A 24,653-nucleotide genomic window follows, 5' to 3' on the forward strand; every position below is an offset into this window, starting at 1 on the left:
GAACGCTGCGCAAGAAAGAATTGATGTGACAATTGATATGATTTTAAGCACCGGCCTTCTACTGCTCTTTTTGCTATTTAATCCTCCTTCTGACAGGTTTCCCCATCCAGCATGACTGGAAAAATATAAGAGAGGCTCTCTACTTTAAAAATTCATTAATTGGTAAAGAAAAGGGGAAACGTGTGCTATTGATTATGTAATTTATGTGTTATGATATCCCGGTGGGCTGACATGTTTGGTGGTGACCTTAGCCTTTGAAATGGTGGATTATATAGTATAAATCTGTCTCCAGGAGCAGTGGACTTTTTCTAGAGAAAATCTTTCTATTATTATGTTACAGCTTACAACTGCTGAATGTATTTTTGGTCTAACCTTGAAAGAGGGAAAATGAGAGGACTTCTGCTAAAACAACAAGCCAACATCCCTCAGTGGCATTTCTGCAGATGTTCCAGGCAGGGAAAATTTGGCCATTTTATCTTCACTCAAATTAAAGTAAGTGAGCATCTGGATTCCTTTCTGGAAATAAAGATTTACACATTTGGAGCAGTGAAAGGCGTGCAAGGTGGAGAAGACTGTGTGTTTTATATATCCAAGCAAGACGCTGTTTTTCTCTGACAAAAAAATACCTCAGATTTTCCTTTCCAGTTAACCGTTTCTCTGGCCATGGCACTGCTGTTATTTACCCTTCTCTGCCTTTTGGGAACATCTGGGTAACTGATGCCAGTGCACTGTATTAGAAATATCACAATTACAAATCTCCTACAAACAGGTCCAATCCTCTGAAAAATTTCAGGCTGGTTTCCTGCAGAAATAAACAACCATACAGTGTATGGGTGGGTCCATACAACTGATTATCTGCCCTTCCCTTTCGCCCTTCCAGGAGCTTTTAACAGCTACAGAAATTTCCATCAAATATGACAGAGGGGCAGTTGTATCCAAGGTCGTAGGAACTCTCATACTTTGTGAACGTGGGTGGCAAAAGAAAGAAATGCTAATGCTGAACCCAGTGATGGACTCGATGAAACAGCAAAAAAACACCTTGTCCCTAATTAGACATCAGAGACTCTACATGACAGAAGGCAAGTAGACTTATCTCCACCTATAGCAGAACAACTTGCTCCGCAGGACATTACCACCTTTATTTTTAATATAAGGGAACCCACAGTGAATGTTCTGATGGGCATAGAGAGAAATCAAGGAAAAAAAGCATGGAAACGTGTGTGTGCTTCTTCTGCAACACCTGCTCAGTTATCTGAGAAGCAACAGTCTTTTTACTCTTCATTCCATTCTCTCCTAGACTAATTTTGTTCTTTAATTATGACTCCTGGCAACCTTCAGTACAAATGAGGATTTTCCTCCTTTAGGTAATGCATGTTCTTGGCTCTGAGGAGGAGGTTTGTCTGTCAAAACATTAGCTGTCTCTTTTATATGTTAAGTATTAATTGTATTTATCTTCGAATTATTTTCAAATACTGGAGGCATTCTTCCCTGTATTGGAATGCAACAAGTGCTTAATTTCAAGTTTTCATGTTATTCTTGTTCAGATATGAGGCCAAAAAAAGAGTAATTAAATTCTCATTTAAACCCCAATTCCTTAAATACATCTGTTCTCTTACCACACACAGCCTCTTTACTAGCCCCATGCTCTTTTACAGGAGGCAGGAGCCTGCAACCCAAGGGGACAGGTACAGTCCACAACCTCATTTCAGATGGCCTGAAACCACATTATTATTAGTCCACCATTTACTGGGTAACACTAAGGCATGTGTTAATGTGCGACAGACCAAAGGCACTCAAAAGACTTATTGGTCCCTCAGCAAGGAAAGAATTTCTTGTCCCTGATGCAAAGGAAGGAGTTAATGGTGCACCACCACCTAATGCAGAGTCTCTTTTCCCCTGCTAGGCACGCCCAGTGACAGCCTTTACCCACTGTCTCATCTGGAGCCATCGCAAGTCTGTTGCTTCCAACAGAAAGAAAATGAAGGGTTAAATCTGGAGTGGTCTGAGGAGAAACAAGTAACATAGCTGGTTTGTGTGCTCTGCGCACTCAGGGCCAAAATTAGTACATTATTTTGGCAGTGTAGGACCACGCTGACCTGCACGCTGGCCCTCCAGTGCCTCCAATGGTTACTGGCATTATTCTTCTCTTCTACTGAGGGCTTCTTTGTGTAAGCCAAAGAAAGGGAGCTCCAACATCTCTTGCTGACAAAGGCATCACTCCTTTATAAACTGAATGAAACCACTGCTTGGTTTTGTTCTGCCAAAGGAAGAGACAGCAGAGGGAATGTGGTCACAACCGGCCTTCTCAAAACTCCCACTGAGACCACAGAAGATGTGACTTCAATGTTTTGAGATATCCAGAACCCCCAACCCTAAAAATGCATTTAAGGCAGTGCAAGATGCAGATAAAACTTAGGCAAGAGGCACAAAAATAGAGCCCTGTATCCATAGCAACACAATCGCACAAGAACTCCAGCGTGCCACTTTTTCGAGGTCACCACAAAGCTCTCCCCAGAACTAAGGATGGATACCTGAAGAGCAAAAAAAGCATTTCAGAAACACGTAGGAGGGGAAGGCCTCCATGTCTCGTGCCTTGTGCCACCTTCCCTTTATCCCAAGGGGCAGTCCACCCTGTCGTGCGTTTGAGCATGGAGCACAGCACCACGGTGATGAATCCGTGTTTTCCATTGCAAGGAAACATGACTCACAGTCCCCATCATGACCCAGAGACTTGTGGTATCCAAAGCAAACACAGCTAGCAAGGCTGTTCAACAAACAATCAACAGCCTCCTGCTAGCAGTCCACCCCATGAAATGCCACAATTTAAGGTTTTTTTCCTTCCTTTGTCCCTCAGTGTTCTCTTCCCTCACTCATTCTCAAAGAGGACAGTCATAAGCAGAGCCTGCCATGCATAACCTCACCTTCCCACCCAAGCTAAGCCTGGAAGAGCCTGTGGAGGCTTGAACAACGTCCTTCTTGGTTTCCATCACATGTCCCAATGCCTGTTGAATGACACCACTAGGAATATTCATGAAGAAACTAAATCCTCGCCTCCTTCAGGAAATTGCTTTGATTCTAGTGACTTTAGTAACTCCATCTCCCTTTAGAGGTGTGGAGGGAAACAGCTTGCACAAGGACCATGGTGAGCAATACAGAAGCTCCCTGCTGTGCCAGAAAGGAGACTTAGAGCCTGAGCTCCAGCACCTGGGAGCTACCAGTTCACAGCCACCAGTTTCAGCATGTAACTGGATGGTCTCCATTGTCACTTGTCCTGAGTGACTCAGGAGGCTGGAAGAAGGAGGAGGAAGGCTGAAGAGCAGGCAGTGACAGTCCTCTGGGCTGCAACACCAGGGATGGGAGCCAGATGCATTCAGCATCCTCAGGCGTCATTGGGGAGGGCACCAACATATCACCTTCGTCACTGACACGAGAGAATTTCAGGTGCTTCCCTCATCCCCAGCTCACCCACATGCCCAGTGGTCCACTGCACATACAGGTTGCAGACAGCTGGCATCAGCAAAGAATCTGGGTATGATTTGCACAGTCTGCAATGAGTTTTTAATCTTTGCTGATATGATCTTCAAGAGTACCAACTGGCTTTGCAGTATCTGCCAGTAGGGAAGTGGGTATGAGACTCCTTCATTCTGGCCATCAAATAGCAATCATACTTAAATGACTTTCAGTTTATTCCCTGTGGTACCTGGTTCAGATTCATGAAACACTCGCTAATATGTTTTCAGATTAAATGGACCTTTTCTTCTCTTAATGTATTGCCTAAAAATAACAGGAGTTGCACAGTCATGTCAAGAGATTAAATTACCCTGAAGTCTGCAGAGGGATTACAGCTGTCTGAAAACAATACGTGTATACTTTATTCAGCAATGGTGTGCTTAGTCAAGACAAATTTAAGTGGTCATGAAGACTGCTTTGTTTCTCTATTAGTGCTTGTTAAACGCTGCATAAAAACACAGTGGTGTGAACGGTCTGACATCCACGACCAAGTCTGTTTCAGCAATCACCCTGCACAAAGCACACACAAAAATCAATAAAGCCACCCAGCAGGTTCCAGGTCTCACTTTCAAAAGGCCTGTTCTACACAGCGAAGTGTATGATATACAGCCATATACAGCCATATCCAAACCTGCCTGACAGTTTATATTATAGAGCCATGATCTTACCAAACTAAATAATAGAGTGACACTTTCCCTTCCCGAATTCTCATTCTTTGCCCCCTTAGTAATATTTGCAATGTCTGAACCAGGTGCCTAGACTCTCACATTAATTTGTAAGGGGAATTACACACCTACATCGTCAGCTGCAAAGCCCAAATACAGGGAGGAAGAAGCTGCATGACTTGGGCAAAAGAGAAATCCTGATGAGAAAGGTATGTCTGTCACCCTGCCTGCTGGTGCTTCATCCACTGAAATGCAGAAAGACATCTCCTTGCAGGCAGGCTGGAAGGCAGCCCTGCACGCTCTCCTGAAGAGAAGGAGAGCAGTAGCAGCATCCTATGAGTCTTCAATAGCTTGGTGCAGATAATGTGCCTACCTGATCCAGCATTTCCCAGGACTGACACGGGGGGATACATGCTGGAGGATCTCATGGGAGCGAGTCAGCCATGCTCAGTAGTCCTGGGCAGACCTTGACACCTCACCATCATCATATGAAAGCAGGTACTGGGGAACAATGGGGTACTCAGACAACACAGAGTTTTAAGGACAGACTTTTGGGATTTAGGTGCCTAACACGAAAAGTCAGGCTCTGGCTCCACTCTCTAACAGATTAACCGACAGTGATAGTGCCACCTCCCTTACAGTCAGAGGCATACAGTCAAGTGCAGATATCAGATCCTCAGGAGAATCAGGTAATAACCCTGAATATTAGCACAAACCACCAGCCAGAGTGCTTTTGGATTTAGAGGTAGGGTTCAGTCTAGGTGAGAAGCATAGAGAAAACAGAGACATTGCAGAGGATAAAAAGACATACTGGATATGGAAAAAACCACTATGAACAAAAGGTGGTGGAAAGGCAATACAAAGACATTTGAGTACTTGTGGGACTCGGTGCTTCTCTGGAATGACTCAGCCCTGCACAGTAAGGTCTCTAACACAGACAAAACCTATGCAACACATCACCTCATCCTACAGTGGAGGTGGATTAGCCTGGACTTGAAACTGCGTTCACCTGAGCTCCAGGCCAGGAGGAGGTTAACACAAAGCAGCTCTTTTATGCCTCTGCTTCATCCCCACTTGCTTCGTATTTTCAGCGAGAAGCGGCTGGTGGAGCAGCTGAACCTTCGGCTTGCAAGTCTTCTGCCAGCAGAGTCCCCCCTCTGTGAACAGAATTTGCTGCTGCCCATCTGCAGCCAAAATCTCACCCTGTCCACTGATGCTCATTTGTCCAGGGAAGTTCACTTCAAAGGCAACAGCTGCTCTTCAAAGAGGCAACAAATTGAAGTGCAGAATCAGTGGCCCACCCAGCCTTGGCCTGAGTTCCTGCAAATCTTTGGAGGGGCCCTGGCCTAGACTGCAGAGCAATTGCAGAGCAAAGAGGGAAGAGGTGGGGGGAGTGTGTTGTTTGTAACTTTTCTCAAAGAAGGAAAACTTTTACACTTTCTTTAGAAAAGTTAATTTCAGTGCAGATTAAAGATGGAGTATTATCTACCTCCACTGAGATCCCACAAAAAACATCAATGGCCATCTGTCAATTCTGAGTTTTCCTGTAAAATTACAGACCTCCAGCCTCTGCTGAGGTACTAACAAAAAAGTGAAAATTGTTTTTTTCTCCTCATTTGACTGAAGAAATGCTGTAATTTTCTGTAGCTCGAGTAAAAAGCAGAAAACAATGTTCAGATTCTTCAGCATAAACAGGGTATCCTCAGTTTCTTTTGGTCTTTTGAGATTGCCACTCTGGGTTACCATCATATATTACTGAAAGGTCATACATGACAATAAATTATCTCTCTCCAGACAGACAGACACTCTGGCAGCCTGGAAAAACTCCATTATCCCATGTGCTGTTTTACATGACTGAAAAAGGGTTTGTCATATATGAGAAAACTTTACATTTATCGGGCTTCAAAACCAGTGCAAACAAACAAAAACTACTATTTATGCTTCATGGGTTTTTATAACTGTTCTGCCCTGGTCTTGTTCACTGTCTCCCCAAGAAATTTGCATTTGATCAAAGACTTTCAAATTCAGATGGTCCCATCTTCTCTCTCCCTGTACTCTCTTACCCTTTCTTACAGTGTACCTAAAATGCTGACTGCATTCCCAAATGGTTACTCAAGACCCCTGCAACTAAATGCCCTAATGAAAGTCTCATCTCTACTGAGGTTCACAGGCTCAGTTCAAAGTACTGATCATTACTTCAGTAGGCCAAGAGGAACAGACCATTTTTTGGTTTAAAGAGCTTTTCCAAAGAGCCATTACAGCATCCTCAGCCCTGAGATTTGTACCAGGAAAGGTCTAATAATGGCCACGGGATTTCTGAATCTCCGTTTTTCATCTCATCAGACAAAATAATAATTTCTATTTCAGTTTTACCCTCCATAATTTTTCCACATTTACAAAACATTGTTTCACTAAATAATTTTTTTTTTTTTAAGGCACATAGAATCTACAGAAAGGAATTCAGTGCACTGAACTCTTTGGCCAACGAAAAGACAAACTGTAGAGCAAGCACAAAGCACTCTTACTCTAAGCAAGTACTCACAAGCCCTTCATTTGGGGCTTCATGCAAAACCCATGCAGAACATCCAGGCACTGGGAAGAACAACCTGCTCAGAAGTATCTGGCTGTTTGGTTGGAAGCAGGCCCAATCTGAACTCAAGGTACAGCAGGTCTACCTCTGATGTGCCTGTTTCCTGCCCAAGCAGCACTGCCACAAGCACACCTTGTACTTCCTAATTCTGAAGCGATGGGTCGCTTACTTATAAAGCATCATGATGATGCAGCTTCACCCCGAAAAGGGCTTCCCCAAACAACAGTTCTCTGGTGCATATTTATTATCTCCCAGTGCTTTCTCTACCAAATATGTTTCATTTACTATAAAAATGTTTCTCTTTTCTAGCCCAGATAGGTTTGTAATACCACCCACCTGACCACAGCATCTGAGCAGCTTCCAGAACCGCGTTCAGCAGCATGCCTAACCGTTGTCACATGTGGTTTGTTTGCTCATTCTCTTCCCCTAGGGAAGGTCTGTGTGTTCAGTGGCTTGTTTCATTTTGGTATTTTGTTTTTAAGGTGCTTCTAGATATTTTCTACCAAAGAGACATCAGTACCAGGAAGCATACCTCAAACTGAGAGAAAGAAGTCAGTCTGTGATTCCTCTTGGTGGAATTTCTGCCATTTGGTCTTAGAGTGGTCCTTGAGAAACCCTCTGTCTCCTGGACAGACGAGCTTAACAGTTCCTCTTGATATGAAATTGTTTACGATGAGAGTTGTGAGGCACTGGAACAGGTTGCCCAGAGAGGCTGTAGATGCCTGGAAACATTCAAGACCAGGTCTAATGGGTCTCTGAGCAACATGATCTAGCTGAAAATGCCCTTGCTCATTGCAGGAGTGGTTGAACTAGGTGATCCTTAAAGGTCCCTTCCACTCAAAACCATCCTGTGATTCCCTGATCCCTTCTGAAAGGCAAGAGTTTTGAATACAATCTTCAGTCTGATCTCAGAATACTGACTACGAATGAGGGCAATGCAAACTGCTTCATTGCCATTCAGTAGAAGAACCAGAGACCCTCTTTCTTTTTTGTGCTGAACAGATTAACTAAATAAAATACCATCAGCATCACTGTTTTCAGAGAAGAACTACACTTTAAGGTGAGAGTGACAGGTAGGACATGATGTGGTGGCACCAAGACCAGTTTCAAACAAATGGAACAGTACAAAAGCAGATTGGATGGAGCAGTAAATGGCATCAGGAGGCAGTGATGAAGTAAGATGTAGAACTTAGAGGTATGCTTAGATTTTAAATGACTATAGTAGAGGACTTCACCTGCTACAGTGAGCTTAGCTGATCTTGGAGACTTCCACATCCTAGGACCTGAACTGATAAGGTCTTTCTGATAAGCTTTTCTGATAAAGCTGATAAGCTTTTCTTTCTATGGGAGACCTCAAAGACCTGGAAGGAGACAAGAAAGATGAAAGAAAAGGGAAAAAAAAATCATAGCCGTCAGTTCTTAGCATCTGGAAAACTCATTTCAGAACAATGTTCTTGCTCCTGCCCAAAAGATTTCTAGACAATACCTAGTGAATATTTCACTTTTTTCTTTTTTTTTTTTTTTTGAGTATGGAGCAGCTCATAAGTACAGCAGGATCCAGGCAAGACAAGAATCCAGCACCCAGAACACTCTCCAGAGAGAAAAGAAACTTGCCCTCCCACCCCCAGGCAGAAGAGGTAATTAATGTCTGCAAAATAGTGGATGCTCTCACCACTCAGTGACCGGAAAAGGGGTACAGGTGGGTAAGGTGAAAGGAAAAGATGTAAAAGGTGGTCACAGAGCAGCTTCTTTTGAAAGAAAACAAGTGCTTTTGCTACAGAGATCTGTTGGTAAAGGTACAGTGACAGTACCTACTACACCGAGCTGTCCAAGACTTACAGAAGGAAGGGCTGTCACACCAGGTGGCAGCTAGAACTTGTACTTTGGCTGCCTGGCTGCAGCATCCTTTCCCCTTTATCAGGACCTTATACTGTGCACAGACCACAGATCAGGGCAACAGCTGGAGACACAGTGACAGCAATTCATGGGATACACAAGCAGTGCAGGGAGCTGGCCATGGGATAACAGAAGTTTCTCAGGGCAGGTTAGGATTATTTCACAGGGGTGGTGATGACAAATGTAGGGCCTGCAGCTCCAGAAGTCACTGTTGCTTTTTTCTCTGTCTTTGCATCCAGACCAATTTCCTACAAAAAAATAAACAACTGTGACCTAGCAGATCTCTCTAGAATACCTCTGTGATGGAGATCCCCTAGCCAACAATGCAGAAACTTCAGGCCATTGACACCAGCCTCTGTTTCCCTAGCTAAGCAGCTCTCAGATCATTTGTGGAGCAGCTTTTGATGGCCAGAGATTTGAGGAGAAAGCTGGAAGGCAGAGCCCTGGGCTGTAGTACCAGAGACTGCCCAGCACCTTCTAGCAAACTTCATAACCATAAGATGGACAGCAGTTGTCCCACACAAGGCTTTAATTTTTACTTTACTGCAAAGAACAAGCAACACTACAAGCTCACAGGCTGCGATTTCATGGTAGTGCTGTCAGCTTGCTCATTCCCACCCACTGTGCTGGCCAGGTTGTTAGTGCCAGCTGAGTTATGAAGCAGACCAGAAATGGATCCAGCTGGGGAAAAAAAATAACAACACGCAGACCAACAACAAAGAAGGAAAAGTGGGAAATCAGCAGCAATGCCAGGGGCAGGAGTGAGTGGGATGGATGAGGAAGGAAGGGGATGCCTAAGCCAGCATTCCAGCAGTACTCAGAATCACAGTCACAGAATGGGTCAGGTTGGAAGGGACCACAGTGGGTCATCTGGTCCAACCTCCCTGCTCAAGCAGGATCATCCCAGAGCACATGGCACAGGATTGTGTCCAGATGATTCTTAACTATCTCTCGTGAGGGAGACTCCACAGCCACTCTGGGCAACCTGTTCCAGTGTGCAATCACTGCACAGTTAATTCCTCATGTTCAGGTGGAATTTCCTGTGCATCAGTTTTTGTCCACTGCCCTATTGCCAGGCATCACTGAGAAGAGCCTGGCTCCATCTTCTTCGCATTCCTCCTTCAGATACTTATAGACATTCACGAGGCCCTGTCTTCGTCATCTCTTTTCAAGGCTGAACAGGCCATTCCCTCAGCTTTTCCTCATAAGAGAGATACTTCAGTCCCTTGATTAACTTTGTAGCTCTACTCAGAGGTGAAACTACTGCCTCTGTTTCAGCCAGGCTGGCAGCTCAGGACTTAAAGGCCTTACGCTACTGGCTCACCCAGCTCCACTTGTTTGCAAACACCAAGCCTTCTTTTGTATTACTTGGGCTCAGATAAAGATAGCTTTACTAGAAAGAAACACTCTATAGTAACTTTTTCCCAAGCCAGGAAGAGAAGCCTCCACTGACCACCAGGCTCTGGCACGGCCCAGACAGGAGTCAACATCTATCCCACTGACAGCAGAGGCTAAACAGCCTTGACCCAAAAGAGATGGTTTCTGAAGTCGTCCTCATTGCTGTGCTATACAACCAGCTTGCAGGTAGAATATAGAGAACAAAATGCAACTGGAGTCAGTGGAGTAGATGAAACACCCTGCTGCCTTGTCCTCCATTGCCAATAAGACTCTAATTTTCTACTATGCTTTAGTGCCCAAGATTCATCTCCTCCTAAAGGAACTAGGAGGAAATTTCCCAAATAGGTGAAGGGAAGGTAAGAGAAATCCCATGAGCTGTGGTTGGTCGAGTGGCCAAGGTACGGCAGCAGCTCTGTGAGCTGAGCCAGTAGAGGTCTCTCTTCCAGTAATCCACTAATAAAAATAAATAAATAGCTATATTCATCTGTGTATGCATGTGTCCTCCCTTCTGATCCCCAGTCCCCAACCAGAATAAAATATATGTATCAGGAAGCCAGCAGCTCAGACGGGAACACTTTATCACTTTGTTTGGGGGGGGGAGGGGGGATGGAGAGAAAAGTTTATGCGGTGTACTACGTTACCAAGCTTACAGCATCAACTCCAGGCTTCACATCTGGCAGGAAAAATTTACAGTATGGTCAGTCCCAGACCTACAGCTTCTCTCCTCAAAGAAAGTGAGGACCACAGCTGCAACTGTGCTTGCTGGTACACAGCCATCTGCCTTCAGAGCTCTTCCAACCTGCCCAGGTAGCAGGGGGGCAAGGGAGTCCTTTCTGCACTTGTACATTCCCGGTTTCAATCTGGGTAGAGCCAGTCATGACAGAAAGGCTTTATCAGGCAACAGTTGGATTTTTGGCCTCCATGTAAAGGACTGCTTGGTCTTCGTGGGAGTAGCGTCTGGAGCACTCAAAATGGGGCGTCTGCCCACAACTGGAATCCTTGCTTGAAGTCTCAGATGTGAGGCCAAGGATAAAATTGGAATGAAACTAATGTTCCTCCCTGCTGGCTCCTCCAAACAGCTCCAGGCGCAGTAGGACGGCCAGGTATAAAAGCCTGAACTGGCACAGCCTGTCTGTGGATAGGGAACGCTAAACCGCATGGTTTGTTGCTCCGTGCTTCCACCCAGAGCCGGCTGGCAGGTGCCAAGCTGCCAAGAGGCTGTGGGGCAGCCCCTGCCAGTGCAGCACAGCAAACCTGCCAGGAGCACCCACCCAGGTCAGCTTGGTTCAGCTGGGCTATGAACTGGTGTCTTCCACTGCAGTGACACCGGCTGCGACAGCCCACCACGTAATGTGTCACCTGCCACTGCAACACACTTTTCTCCAAAAGCCAGAGCCAGAGAACTGCCCCCAGAGACCTGAGAATGGAGACTCACAGAATCCTTTAGCACCTCAACAGAAAATAAGCTTGTGCCCTTTGCTTGTGGAGAACCTGTGGATTAGATGGTTTATTAAGACAGGAGAGTACACACAGCCAGGCACAGCTGGGAAATGGAGTGAATCCAGAGAGGTTACCCCAAATCCCACTCCTCAGTGACAGCAGAGTGCAGGAGCAGTGGGGAACAGGCAGGAGGCAGAGCTGTCCCCTCTCCAGAGGCAATGCACAGGGCAGACACACTCCACCGATGCACAGCTGCACCCCTGGTTGGGGGGAGGCAGGAAGCAAAAAAAAGGAAAAACAACTCTATCTGTTTAACTGGAGTATATCTCAATTGGAAACAGACATACATGAACACATGCCAGCCTGTTCTGAAAGCAGACAAGTTCAGTTAACATACATCTTGTCTGTGGATGAGGCTTAGAGTAGCTGGTAGTGTCCTATGAAAGGAAAGCCACTTTGGGAAACATGCTGTCTGCAGGATATCTGCGTCACCCTGGTCTTCTCCACCCTCCATTCCTTCAAACCTTCTGTACGGCTTCTCCTACGCAGGGAGCTACAAGCTCTAAACTGTTCACCTGCTGCAATGGCAGCTTGTGGCTGGAAGCTGACCCTGAAACAAGTCACAAATGTCCTTGCCTGTCACAGGAGTCCTGGGAGCAGGTCAGCTCCTAATCTTGTTTTCACCTCAGTGGTATGTTCTGCCCATGCTGCTGGACCAAGAGCTTTTCCTTTTGCTTCTGCCTCCCCCACAATCCCAGGGGGTGCCGAGGCCCCTCACCACATCCGCACTCCTGCCCCTTTGCTGCAGCACCCAGGGAGCAGGGAGAGGGCACTGACAGGAGATGGGGCAAAAGCTCTGTGGCAACCAGAGCCCTTTCATTACTGGTTGGTTTGCATCACTAGTAACCTCCTTTTGGGGGATTTTCATAGCTGCTGTCCCTTTTGGTTTGTTTCTCCAGGGGAAAGCAGGCAATCCAATGCTGGTTTGTTTTTAGGCAGTTGCACTTTGCATATTACTGTTATATATATTATTACTTTATACTTAAATTATCATTATTAATTTCACATTATAGGAAAAATACATTTGTTTGCCTTTTAAGTAAAGTGAATTGGGAATATTTTTCTTTAATAAAAAGAAGAAAAAAAAAAGAAAAAAACACATTCCTCTCTATTTTTTTGCCTAATTTTGAGCCTTGCAATGACTGATGCGGACAAGGCAGAAAGCAGGCAAGGAGAGGAAAGGCACACAAGCTGCCTGGATTGAGGAGATGGCTGAGCCTGGATGAAACACAGCAAACCACAAGTGCTGATACAACCCGCCCAGCACGAAAAAAAAGCCTTTTTTTCAGCTCAGTAGGTAAATGAAACATCGGGGGGTGGGGAAATCAATATTAAAAAAGTACAGAAAGTCTTCAAGGTTTCCCAGTAAAATCAAAGCCGAAAATATCTCATTTGGGGGGACAGAGCAAAACAATTAACACGATATAATCTCATTATTTTACTGTAGATCACACATTTTGTTAAAGTCATTATACCGTGGACATTTCCCTTTGGTGGGTATTTAAAAAAAAAAACAACACCAAACAAATGAGGATAGTAGATTACTTTTAAATAATAATAAAAAAAATAAAATAAAAAAATGGAAAAAGAAGAAAGAGACAAAACACCCTAAGATTATGTTGAAACAAAACATGTTGACATTTCTGAAGTGGAATGTGGGTTTTTTTTGAAAATGAAATTCAGTGTTTCTTCAAGTTTTTTCAGCTGAAGCTACTCAGAAGTACAGATGGGTGTGAATGTAGGAAAACATCGTTTTCCAGCTAATTTCCCCATCTGAGGAAGAGGAGGCTGACTCCACAGCTGATAAGCAATGGGTGTTAATATTGACTTTAAGGGCACGTTGCTAGTACTGTCACTTCCAGCCAAGTGTCTCCAGCGAAAAATGGCCAGATCCACGTTGAAAATATTCCTGCTGAGGAACGGGTCATATCCCTCTCCTCTGGCATGACAACACGCGGCTTTATGTAAGGGAAAGCCAACCCTTCCTGCAGTACGGCCCCGCTCCCGCTGCCCCTCGGGGCTGCCCCCTTCCCCGCCGAGAGCGGAAGCCCCGTTCCCGGCGTGGAACAGCGCAAGGAGGGATGGGGGACTCAAAAAACGAGGGCGGGGGATGCAGGGGCGCCCGGCGGGCAGCCCGGCTGCCGGGGGAGCCCCGCAGCCCCTCGGTGCCCGGACCGACGGCAACCACCCACCCCCCGCGCCCGCAGGAGAGGGAACCCGCTCCCCCGCACCGCGGAGCGCGCAGGTACGTGCGGGCGCACACGCGGAGGCGGCAGATCCGCGCGTACGTGTGACCCGGGAAGCGAGGGAGGGACAGAGGCACAGGAGCGAAAGACGCGGGCAGCGGGATGGGAAGGAGGGGGCAGGAAAGGCGGGGAGGGCAGCTGCGCGCGCACCCGGCGGGCCGGCCGCGCCTGTTGCATCAGACGGGGCGGGCGGGGCCGCGCTCCGCCCTCCCCTCCCCTCCCCCGGCTCTTCCCTCCCCCGCCCCGCCCGGCCCGGCCCGCCCCGCCGAGCGATGCCAGGCGCAGGAAAGTAGCGAGGCAAGGTTGCCTCCAGCCGCCCAAGGAGGAAACGCTGCGGCGAGGAGGAGGAGGAGGAGGAGGAAGAAGGAGGAGGAGGGGAGGAAATAAAATTTAAAAATTCGACCCCGCTGCGCAGGCCCGGGCCGGCACCACCTCAGTTCCCCGCAGGGCCGCGGCGGTGTGGGTCGCGGGGCTCTGCCGCCGCAACGAGCAGCCCCAGCCCCGGGGGGAGGAGAACGCGCTCTCCCCGCCGCGGAGCAGGGGGCGCGGGGCGGGTCTGGGCGCTCGTCACCCTCCCCCCCTTGTTCCGGGTGGGGCGGCGGGGGATGTTCCCCCCCTTCTGGCGCTGGCTCCGCGCATCTCCCGGGGGTCACCGGGGAGGAGGAGGCGGGGGCGGGTGGTGCCGCTCCCCCGGGGGGGCGCGATGGCGGCGGGGGCGGCCCCAGGTGAAAGGGGCGTCGAGCGCGGCCCTGGGCTGCCGCGCGGGGCGAGAAGCCCCATCGATCGGCCGCGGCAACAACAGCAACAACAAAAGAAAAAAAAATAATTAAAAATAATAGCGGGGAGGCGGTCAGAGGGCACATCCAAACCCTACATGACGGAGAGGCGGGCGGGACCCCATCCCGGGGGCTGCGGTGGCCCCCCCGCCCCACTCCTTGCCTCCGTCCCCCCGCCCGAGGGGGTGGTTTGGCTTTCGCCAGCCGCGGGGATAGGCCGGCTCGGGGAGGCGCCGCTATTTATTTTCCATCGAGATCACTTTGTTCGTGCTGGGGGGAGAAAAAAAAAAAACCACCACGTAACTTTTTTTTTTTTTTCATTTTCGCGAGTGTTTTCCACGTTTACTGGTTTGAGCTTCGCGCAACCCCCGCACACTGCGATGGAGTCACTCCGCGGGGGGCAGGAGGGACGGGATAGCAGAGCGCTGGGGGGCGGAGGGCAGGGTGTCCAGCGATCCCTCGCAGCCGGCGGAGGAGCGAAAGTCCGTGGCCAGCGCCGGCCGTGCCCGCTCCCTCCTCTCTGCCCTGCTCTGCCCGAGCCGGGGGCCGACACTGGAACGGGGCTGGCGGCGGGGGTCTCGCTGCCCTCTCCCCGTCCCTCCCCACCGCCAGGCCGGCACAGCCCCGCGTTCCCGGGGAGGTTTCGGAGCGAGGGCGAGCCCGGGCGCGGCCGGAATAAACAACAGGATCGCGTTGCACCGAGGAGGGGGAAGGACCTCGCGCTGGGCTGTACTCCCCCCTCCGCCTCCGTTTTGTTCATTTACGTGTTTATTTCTCGCAAGCCCTGGGGTTGAGAACGCCCCCTCCCCGCATCGCCGGGGCGGTGAGGAGCGGAGGGCAGCGGGGAGGGGGACGCTCGCACCTTGCCGGGCGTGGCGGGCAAGGCCGGGCAGTACCGACCCCCTTCGGGCGTCCGCGCCCCCTCCTCCACCCTCCGGTGCATCCATCGCTTTTCTCCGACGGTGCCTGGCCCTCCGCATCTCTCCCGATGCTGGCCCTCCGCATCTCTCCCGGTGCTGAGATGAGGCGGTGGGGATCCGGGGCGCCAGTGGCGGGGCCGGGCGGGACGGGGGGCGGCCGCTGCCGGCACCAGCATCTGCTGGGACAGGGGTGTGCGAGGCGCCATCTTTGAGAGCCGTGGCCGCGGCTGCTGAGGGGGAATACCCCGGGGCTCCCGCAGGGCCGGCGGAGAGGAGGATGCTGCCGGCCCGCGCCCCCCGAGAGCTCCGCCGGGAGCGGGAGAAGGAGGGCAACCCCGGGAATCCGGTGGCTCTCTGGCCCCGTCCCGGAAGGTGCTCATTTGGGCTCGAGTTTCAAGCCTTAGGAGTCAAACGACTAAGTGCGCGAAATACATCGAAATACCTTTTCTTTCTGTCTCAAAAAAAAAAAAAACCCAAACCAAAAAAACAACCAACAAAAAAACCCCCACAAACAAACCAAAACCTACACAACCAAAACAACAAAAAAAACAACCCCAAAACCATTATGACACAGGAAATTCCACTCTTTTGCATTAAGAGGGCACATCATCCCCAGTTATCACAGAGGAGACTCAGAATCATCTAGAGGTTGGAAAAGCCCTCTTCTCTCTTAAGATCTATTGAGTCCAACTGTTAACCCAGCACTGCTAAGTCGACCACTAAACCATGTCCCCAAGTGCCACATCTACAGGCATGGCAAGAAATGGTATCGTTGCACTAAGGGTGCTGCATCCCTTACTGTCACCTGCACTAGAGACACATGAAAAGATACCCAAAGGAAAACTGCTGTTATTTCTTGAAGGAGTCTTGTTTCCTCCAGTGCCAGGCTGAGGGAGGTTGAAACACACACTAATGAAGACCATATTTCTTATATATGGCAGTTTTCTTTATTGATTGCTTGATGTGAAACAATATCAATCTGGATTTTTTTTTTCCCCCACGCATTACAAAAAAAATTAAATTGGCTCAGTCTGCAATCTTTTAAGCACAGCCATATTAATTATCAGAAAAAGGAAAAAAAAATGAACTCCCCCACAAAAACCCTCTAAAAAGTCTACCAAATAGAGCATTTACAAATGCACAAAAACATGCCGCTTTGGCTTAATGGGGAAAAATATTGTCTTCTAGATTAAAAAAAAAAAAAATCTTTTAACATAAATAAGTTAGTATAATTTCTCAGTGTCTTTACAGAGTTATGTACACAGGTACACTTCAAACTTTTTTTTTTTTTATTTTTACATACAGGTACACAGGCAACGTAGAAATACTGTTTAAAGATGTAGTATCCCTTTTCCCTTCACACACAAACACTTCGGGAAGTGGGTCAGATCAGAAAACAATATTCAAGATTCAGAGCAAAAGACCTCCAGATTAGGTAAAAAAAAAAAAATGAAACAAAGAAACAAATAATAATAATAAAAAAAACCAACACAGAAAATCAGGCAATATAATCAGGTGGGATGATTTTACACAACTTTTTCAGGCATTCCATTTTGGTATATGGATTTGAGGCTGGGGGGGAACTTTTGCTACCATATAATGGAATCATCACAGCTCCCACCTCTTCAGCTTAATGCTGTAGAAAGAAACTTCACAAGCAGCCTATAATAATCGGCTCTGAACAGGGTCACCCCGATGATACATTAAACAAAAAAAAAAAAAAAAGGAGAGAAAAACACTGCAGACCCACTTAAAGGGACAATACATCTTTAAGTAATAAAAAACCTACACTGCTTCTCTTCAGAGATTTATTTGCTTGCTAGATTGTGAAAGCAAGTTCCAATCGGTCACCCTCTTACAGTCCCTCCCCCCTCCCAACAAGTTTTATGTGCTACATAGTGTAAAAACTATATACACAGGTAGTACAATGAAGCAAAAGGAAACACCTAATTGCACAATGCTACATCCAATGCTTTTAGAGGCAGATCTTTTAAGAGTGCCTAAAATTTAGTGTTGTTTGCTTTCTGTTGATGTTGTTTTGTTGTTGGTTTTGTTTTTTTCTCAGTGCTTGTACAGGACACCTCCATCCAACGGAGATCGGCGATATGTATTTTTCTTTTCCACTACAACTTTACATCTTTCTCGCTTCATCGCCCCCCGCCGCACCCGACGAACGAGGACGCGCACATCCTCCGCTCTGCAACGGGGTGGGGAAAGGAATTAAAAAAAAAAAAAAAGAAGACGACGACGACGAGGGAGAAAGTGATTAGAAAACATCGAAAAGAAACGCGATCCGGGGCGCAACTGGTTCAAACCGACACCGCATCCCCGGGGCGGGCGGGCCCAGCCCGGGCGGGGCCCCCGCCGCCGCCCCGTCGGGCCGGGCTGGGCCGGGGCCGTGCTACCCGCACCCCCAGCCGGCCCTGGCCCTTTTCACCCCTCGGCTGGGAAAGCGGGGGCGGCGGGACCCCTCCTTCTCCCCCCCCGCCCCCTCCAAGACAAAAAAAAAAACAACAAAAAAAAAGTGGGCGGTAGTAGCGGCATTCGCATGGCCGCGCAGGCTGCCGCGCTCCGCCACGGCTCACCCCAGCGGGACTAATTTGTTGCAACTTCTGCTTTACAGCTTAATCTCTTTCTGCACAATCGCAAATCGTTTTTGTAAACCTCGCTGCTAACCTCGGCTCCCAAACCGCCGGCGCAATTTACCAACTCTCCCCGCCCCAGCCCTCGCCTTAAAACAAAAACAACAAGAAGGGGGGGTAGGGAAAAAAATACAACACACAACACAACACAGCTCCCATTAACCCGCTCCCTTCCCTCTGCCAGCCTCTAAAACAGAGCCAACACACACACACACACACACACACACACACACACACACACAAAAGAATAAAAATAGCCAACCCAAAAGCAAAAAACCAAGAAAAAAAGAAAACAACCTTGCGCTGCTCGGATTTTAAGAAAGTGCCCGGATTCCCCTTAGACCAAACTTTTTGACTTGTGGCCGCGATATGCGACGGCAAGGCTGCCACTGGAGGTGAAAAAGCCTCGGGGGCGGGGGACACAGGAAGCTCCCCTAAATCCCCTGGCATCTGCCATGATGCATCAGCCGCGTTTCAAACTGCGTCCCTCCACCCGCACGGTCCTTGGGAAAGGGCCCTACCTGCCTCCAGTCCCAATCCCGGAGGAGGGAGGGAGGGAATGCAGGGTCAGTCCCACCGCGACCGGGGCTCGCACTGCCCCTGCCCCATCCCCCCGGCGCTGCGGAGCCCAGCGCAGCGGTTCGCTCCTTGTTTTGTTCTTTCCAAGCCCTGCGCCTCCCACTCCCCACCTTCTAAAACACACCCATCCCCGAGCGCTTGGGGAAAGCCACCCTTCCTCGGAGAAAACACCCCTCAGCGAGCCCACAGGGGCCCGAAGCGCCCCCCCAGCCCCTTACAGACTCGGGATAGCCCCTCGGTCACCCTTTCTTTCCCTTATTTGCATCCTAATGCTAGATCCTAAAGGGAACCTACCTAAACGCTTTACGTTTGATGTCTTCTCGGGCTTGATTTCTTGGGTGTTTGCTCCACTGAACTGGCACTGGGGGAGTCTTCTGAAACCTCTTCTTCTGTTGTGTTGGCTCTTTTATTTTGAGGAGAGGAATCTAGGAGGGGAAGATTAAAAACGGGCGGGGGAGCGATATTAAAATATTTTCCTTCCAGATGTTTTCTCGGCATCCAGGGGGGATAGATGGAGCCGAGGGGGGAACATTACCGGATCCCCAAGTCAGGTCGGCTACGTGAAGCGAGGAGGGGGAGGGGAGATGGGCTTCTCTCTAGGTAAGAGATCCAAGTTCCCTCTTTTCGGCTAAAATCCGTATTCGTCTTTTGCTGAGCACTGTGAACCTCCTCCCACCTGGGCAAGAGGCCGGGTCCCTGCAGAGGGGCGGCGAGGGGTCGGGAGAAATGACCCACATCTAAGGGCTCTTCCTCGCAAATCATCTACCGGCTCCCACTCAATGCGGGACCCCCCGGGACTGCAAACAGTACCCGAGCTTTTTTAGGGGGCGGGGGAGGGAGGGGGGCACGCCGAGCCGGTGCCCAGCGGGGCACAGCCCACCGTACCCGGGCCACGCGTGGCAGGGGCGAAGGCGCCGGGAGCCCCGGCGCTGACACGAGTGGGGCGCGGAGCTGAGCGCTGTCGCTTTCGCGGGGGTACGTTACCATCGGCCGCGGGTCTTTTCCTCTGCCCAGTGCATTGCTCTGCTAAGTCCGTCTGATTTTCTGAAACATCAGTCTTTTGAACTACACAGTGAGTGTCCTCTGAGATTCCCTGAGAACCGACAAAAACCACGGTTTGGCAATTCCCGTTTACATCCAAACTCTGGCGGCCGGAGGACTTGCAGACGGCTTTCCGTAGCCGGGGGGGTCTGAAGTAGAAGTCGGGCGAGCTCCCCTTCTCCACGGCTTGCCATTCGTACCTGCCTTCAAGCGGCTTGTGATTCTGGAAATCGAAATTCCACTTCCTCTGGCATGCCTCCTCCATCTCCTGCAGGTGCTTCTTCAACTCCCTGTTTAACTCTTCGTGATTCACCGGCCCGAAAAGATTCCTGCACGCTGACGGCTTCGGGTACTCCGACTGCCTGGCCTCCATGCGCTCCAGGGTAGGGCTCCCATTAGAAATACGGACGTTTGACATCTCCCTGCTCCCTCTTGCTCCAGGCGGCGGTTGTGCTCGCTGCTCTCTCTCCTCCGGCCGCCGCCTCTCCGCTGCCCTTTATTTCCCGGCGCCCAGCGGCTCCTCTCCGCGCCTCCTCTCCGCGCTGCCCCGCGCTGCGGCCCCGCCTCGGCCCCGCTCGCCCTCGGCCCGCGGAGAAGGGGCGAGGAGGCGCCCTTGCATAAGCGCCTGCCCAGGGATGAGCCCCGAGAGCCGGCGGTGCCGCCGCCGGGGAGCCCCGGGCGGTGGAGGAGCGGTGCGGGGGGAGCAGCAGGCGGAGCGCGGCGCTGCCCTCCGCGGTGCCGACCCGCCGGCGATGCCGATCGCGATGGCCCTGCCGCTCGCACCGCCGCCGCCGCGTAGTAAAAGCGAGACGGAAAAAAACAAGAGGAGACGAGCCCTTTTCTGGGTTGCCCAATATGGCGATTGAAGGGAGGCTGACGAAGAAGAAATTGATTGACAGGACGAGTCTATTTAAACAGCCCGGCCGAGCCATTGGTTACGGCGGCGGGCACCGCCCCGTCGGCCCGGCCCTACCTCGTCGCCGCCGCCGGCTCTAAAGGTGGGACGGGACGAACCGGCTGCTGCCTCGCCGGGCCGAGCCGAGCCGAGCCCGGCCGAGCCGAGCCCAGCGGATCCGAGCCCAGCGGAGCCGAGCCGAGCCGCGGGGAAGGTGGGGGACGAAGACCGGGAGCGATGGACAAAGAGAGAGAAACGGGAAGGCACCGCGGGTCCCGCTCTCCTTCACCCCTCCGCAAAGCCCGGGCCCGGCGGGGTTTGTGCCCACCACCTCCCAAAAACACCTACCCCATCCCGCTGCTTGCCCTAGCGGCCTAAGAAGTGGTGGCGTTTTGATTCAGTGCTGTGACAGAAGTCTCCCCATCGCTCTGGCTTCTCTGGGTTGGGCTCTAGCGACACATCCCCTCCGAGGTCCAAGGCTGGGGGCAAACTCGGGCCAAGTGGGGGAGCTGGCCACCCCGCGGCATGCAGGGGAGACCAGCATCCCGACCCGCAGCACTGTGACACCACTGGTTGCCTAAATGGGCTGGTAGCTCCCAGAGCCGAGAGGCTCACCTCTTACTGCTTTCTCGGCAAAGAAAGGGACTAGGTGAAGAAATGGCCCTAAAACAACCTCTGCTGGGATTTCAGATGTCAGCAAGCAGGGGAAAGAAAACAAAAACATTGGGGTTTGTCCTGCTTGTGTGCTCAAAAGTTTAGATGAGCCAAGAGTCACAGCCAGGGATTTTTTAAGCAAGTTCCTTTCATTGTTACAGCAGGTGTGATGAAGATAAGAGCAACAGTGTCCTGCTCTCTGCCCCAGTGTCTCCAGCCCCTTCCACAGCCGTCTTCCCTCACCAGGCAGGGCAGCCCCCTCAATGTGTTGTGGGACACTGTGGGTTCTTTCAGGCACCAAAGGTTTTGATGCTTCCAGGGGCCCAGATCCTGCACCTGAATCTTTGGAGGGCCCTGAAGGCTTTTCACACCAATCCATCTGGCCAGGTCTCCTCTGCAAGCAGAGCAACCCTGTTCAAATTTTGCTTTGGGCAGGGGGCAGGGGCATACCAGTGACAAGCTATCTCAACAAGGCAGGGGTCAACACAATTGGGTTTTACTGGCTGAGAGGAGAGTCAACTGATTTGGCCTTGAAGACATGGGAGTTTTTACCCTGTCCTGTACTTACACAGACTTACTCTAGTTTAGAGTCTACAGTTTTGATGGGCCACTGAAACCTTTGCTGCAGTTGCTCTTCTAAACTGAACACGCTGGAGAGGGGGCACAGCCATTACACAGCGCTCAAGCCCAGGCCACAGCAGTCTGCAGGCCTTCATCAGACTCGAGGTAGTCACCTCCAGCTTCTGCTCACACCACTCACCAGAGTAATCTCAGTATCGTCAGACCCGAGTTCAAAAAAATTATGTGCACAGGCAAAAGAAAAAAAGAATACAAATGAGATTAGTTTAAAAACCACAAGGTTGAAATATAATATTAGCCATGTTATTTTGTATTTGTATGCTGGGTTTTTTAGTACTTGGAAATTGTTTTCCAGCTCCTCTCAGCAACCACAAGTCCTAGCAATTCACTTGCAGAAAATCAACACTGACATTCACATGTCTGCAGGACCTGAGAATTTTTTTTTGAAGTTGCAAGTCCATGATAAAACTGTGTCAGCTGGAAAAGTGGGGCCTACATCTTCTGTATTTGCAGGATTTCATCTTCATTTCTCTGTGCTTTCCTGTCTTTGACTTCAGTTGCCACCAGCAAGGTAGTTTCATTTCAAACTTCATTTTCTGTCAGGTGTGGGACACTGAGGGTTTTTTGTTGATCTACACAAAAGAGTTGTAACAAAGTGATCTGCAAAATATGTCTGGGTGCTCCCTGAGGATGTCCATCCTGCTGCCCTGCCGGGAGCTTGCCTGCTAGTAACATGCTGAAGGTCCCACCACTGACTCCTTAGGTGAAGAGTTCCCAGTGTCTGCTCCCTGTGAGTCATTGCTTGTCTCCCTAGTCCACAAAAAAAAGGCAAACCCCTTGCCCTGTAGGATGATGACATTGTACCAGAGCAGAAACATATAGCAGGAAAAAGAAAAAAAAAATGTGAGGAGGGTGTAAAACACTGGAAAAGACTCCATGCCTCACAGGTAAACCACCAGGAACTAAACGGCAGTGCAACAGAGCCCTGATTTATCTGTAGCCTTTGGAAAAGAAAAAAAAACCCCAAGTTACTGTAGGACAAGAACCTTCTGGGTTTTGTTTTTTTTAAAGTCTCTCCCCTTAGCACAAGGGCCTGGGACTGAGTTCCTGGATGCTGTACAAGTATATTGAGCACGAATAATTAAATCCAAAGAGGCGGAGGAGAGGGGTGGGGGAGGAGAAGGGGGGCGAGAATAATTTAAGCCACTGATGGAAGCAACAGAGAAAATGAAAGAGGAGTGGTCTGGCCCTTGGCTTATCCCTCTATCCTTCTCTAGCACCCTCCCTTGCTCTCCGAGGGGCTGGGACGAGGGAAAGGGGGAGGGGGTGTACCCCCGCAGCCGTGGTAGCTGCTCGCCTTCCCGCGGGCAGCGCAGCCCCCAGCCCGCGCGGCCGAAAACGATGGGGTCGCGCTGGGACAAATGATCAGGAAAGGGGTTAAAATCGCATCCGCATCCCTGGAGCATCCGCGGCCGCGCTCCGGGCTCGGGTCTGCCCCCACGTCTCTTTCGGCTCGTCCCCCCTTCACTTCGATGCGGTCTCGTCATTCCACCTTAAATCGCTGCGGCTGGAAAGGAAAAAAAAAGGCTGTGTCTGCAGCGACCTTGCCATGATCTAAAGTGTTTTGTTTACAGTCAGGCACCCCCGATGGCTGCAGCAAATCGGGAGAGAGTCAGGCGCCCGCCTGTAGTAGCAGTGAAGCGTGGAAAAAAAAAATACAGGAAAAAAATATACTCGAGAGTCCCGGAGTAAAGCTGTGGAAAGATCAGAGCGCCATCGTCTTGCAAAAGAGGGGCACAGCAGTGGGGCTGCGCGGGGAGGCGTTGCGTGGTGTGCGGGGTGGGGATAAGGAGGGGGGCGAGAACTGGAGCGCCCTCGTAAAGCTCCAGCCTCCTCATCGCCGGTTTTCCCTCGCTCTGTGGCCGTTTAAGCTGAAGATGCAGCCAATCAAAGATCGGAGGAGAGGATTAGAGAAAGAAAGGAAAACAAACAACAAAACCCAAACCCCAAACAAAACTTGGGGGAGTGAACCAGGAAGGAGGGAGGAGTGTTTACAGGGAGGTCCGGGCGAAGAATGTCCTGGCTCCTCTAACAGCGTCTGAACACCCTGTCCCCTCTCTTCCCACTACCCTTCTCCTCTCTCTTGTTTGGGCTTTTCCACTGGCAGAGTCGCTTGCTGTTTTTCTTTCCTCCAGAATCGCTTAGGCAAGCTTTCTGTCTTCTTTTTGGCCACCTTCCTTTCCCAGCACTGTATAGGGCTCTCAAGTGAATCAGCAAAGCACATCTGAACTGCACACATAAAGCGTCTGGGTTGCTTGGGATTTTAAATATTCCCTTGCAAATAGAGGGGAAATTGGGAATAATACCTCAGCTCCTCCGCAGGATTTGTCTTCTGAAATTGAGGTTAAAGAAGGCAGGGACATAGCATGACCCATTTGAAAGCTGGAGGCTTGAGGAAGTTTGCTCCTAACACACCTTAGCTGCTACTGAGCCAATGCTGTTTTCACAACTCGCCAGTTTTTCAAGCAAATGCTGATTTCTTCAAGTGATGTGGGGTAAAGCCACCATGACATTCGAGGTGCAGGCCCCAAAAATTCACCTTAGTACACTGGGAATATTCATAACGTGCTTAACAGGAACCTTTCTGGGCAGGATTAGGGCCCAATGACGTTCAGCAGCAGGGACCATCAGGAAGGAAAGAACTATTTCAGTTTACAAAGGCCGTGGGACATAATCCAGCAGTGTCCAGGAGCAGCCAAGCA

At 49.9% G+C, this 24,653-nt stretch overlaps 2 protein-coding genes across 3 annotated transcripts in view; one reads left to right on the top strand and one right to left on the bottom strand.

Annotated features, from left to right (window-relative positions):
* LOC127462296 (probable G-protein coupled receptor 19) overlaps nucleotides 1-24,653 on the top strand; it is a 667,268-nt gene that overhangs the window by 536,489 nt on the left and 106,126 nt on the right. The window lies entirely within an intron of this gene.
* CDKN1B (cyclin dependent kinase inhibitor 1B) lies at nucleotides 16,426-20,662 on the bottom strand. Of its 2 annotated transcripts, none has more exons than XM_051770784.1 (3): nucleotides 19,707-20,662; nucleotides 19,017-19,147; nucleotides 16,426-17,721 (listed from the first exon to the last, which is right to left on the bottom strand). In XM_051770784.1, exons 1-2 carry the CDS (start codon nucleotides 20,179-20,181, stop codon nucleotides 19,026-19,028), a joined length of 597 nt encoding a protein of 198 aa, XP_051626744.1. In that variant the 5' UTR covers nucleotides 20,182-20,662; the 3' UTR covers nucleotides 16,426-17,721; nucleotides 19,017-19,025. The 2 variants fall into 2 exon arrangements, with proteins under 2 accessions (XP_051626744.1, XP_051626743.1); XM_051770783.1 differs by having other exon boundaries at nucleotides 16,426-17,698; nucleotides 19,707-20,661.

This window comes from Manacus candei, unplaced genomic scaffold, assembly GCF_025592945.1.
Source record: "Manacus candei isolate 608988 ecotype Guabito, Panama unplaced genomic scaffold, ASM2559294v1 h1tg000124l, whole genome shotgun sequence".
NCBI classification, from domain to species: Eukaryota; Metazoa; Chordata; class Aves; order Passeriformes; family Pipridae; genus Manacus; species Manacus candei.

Excerpts from the sequence above, each read along its gene's own strand:
- CDKN1B (XM_051770784.1), bottom strand. The coding sequence starts at position 20,181 with ATGTCAAACGTCCGTATTTCTAATGGGAGCCCTACCCTGGAGCGCATG. Across the intron at positions 19,148-19,706 it reads GAAAAGACCCGCGGCCGATG|ATTCCTCTCCTCAAAATAAA; the intron begins GTAACGTACCCC and ends TTCCCCTCCTAG.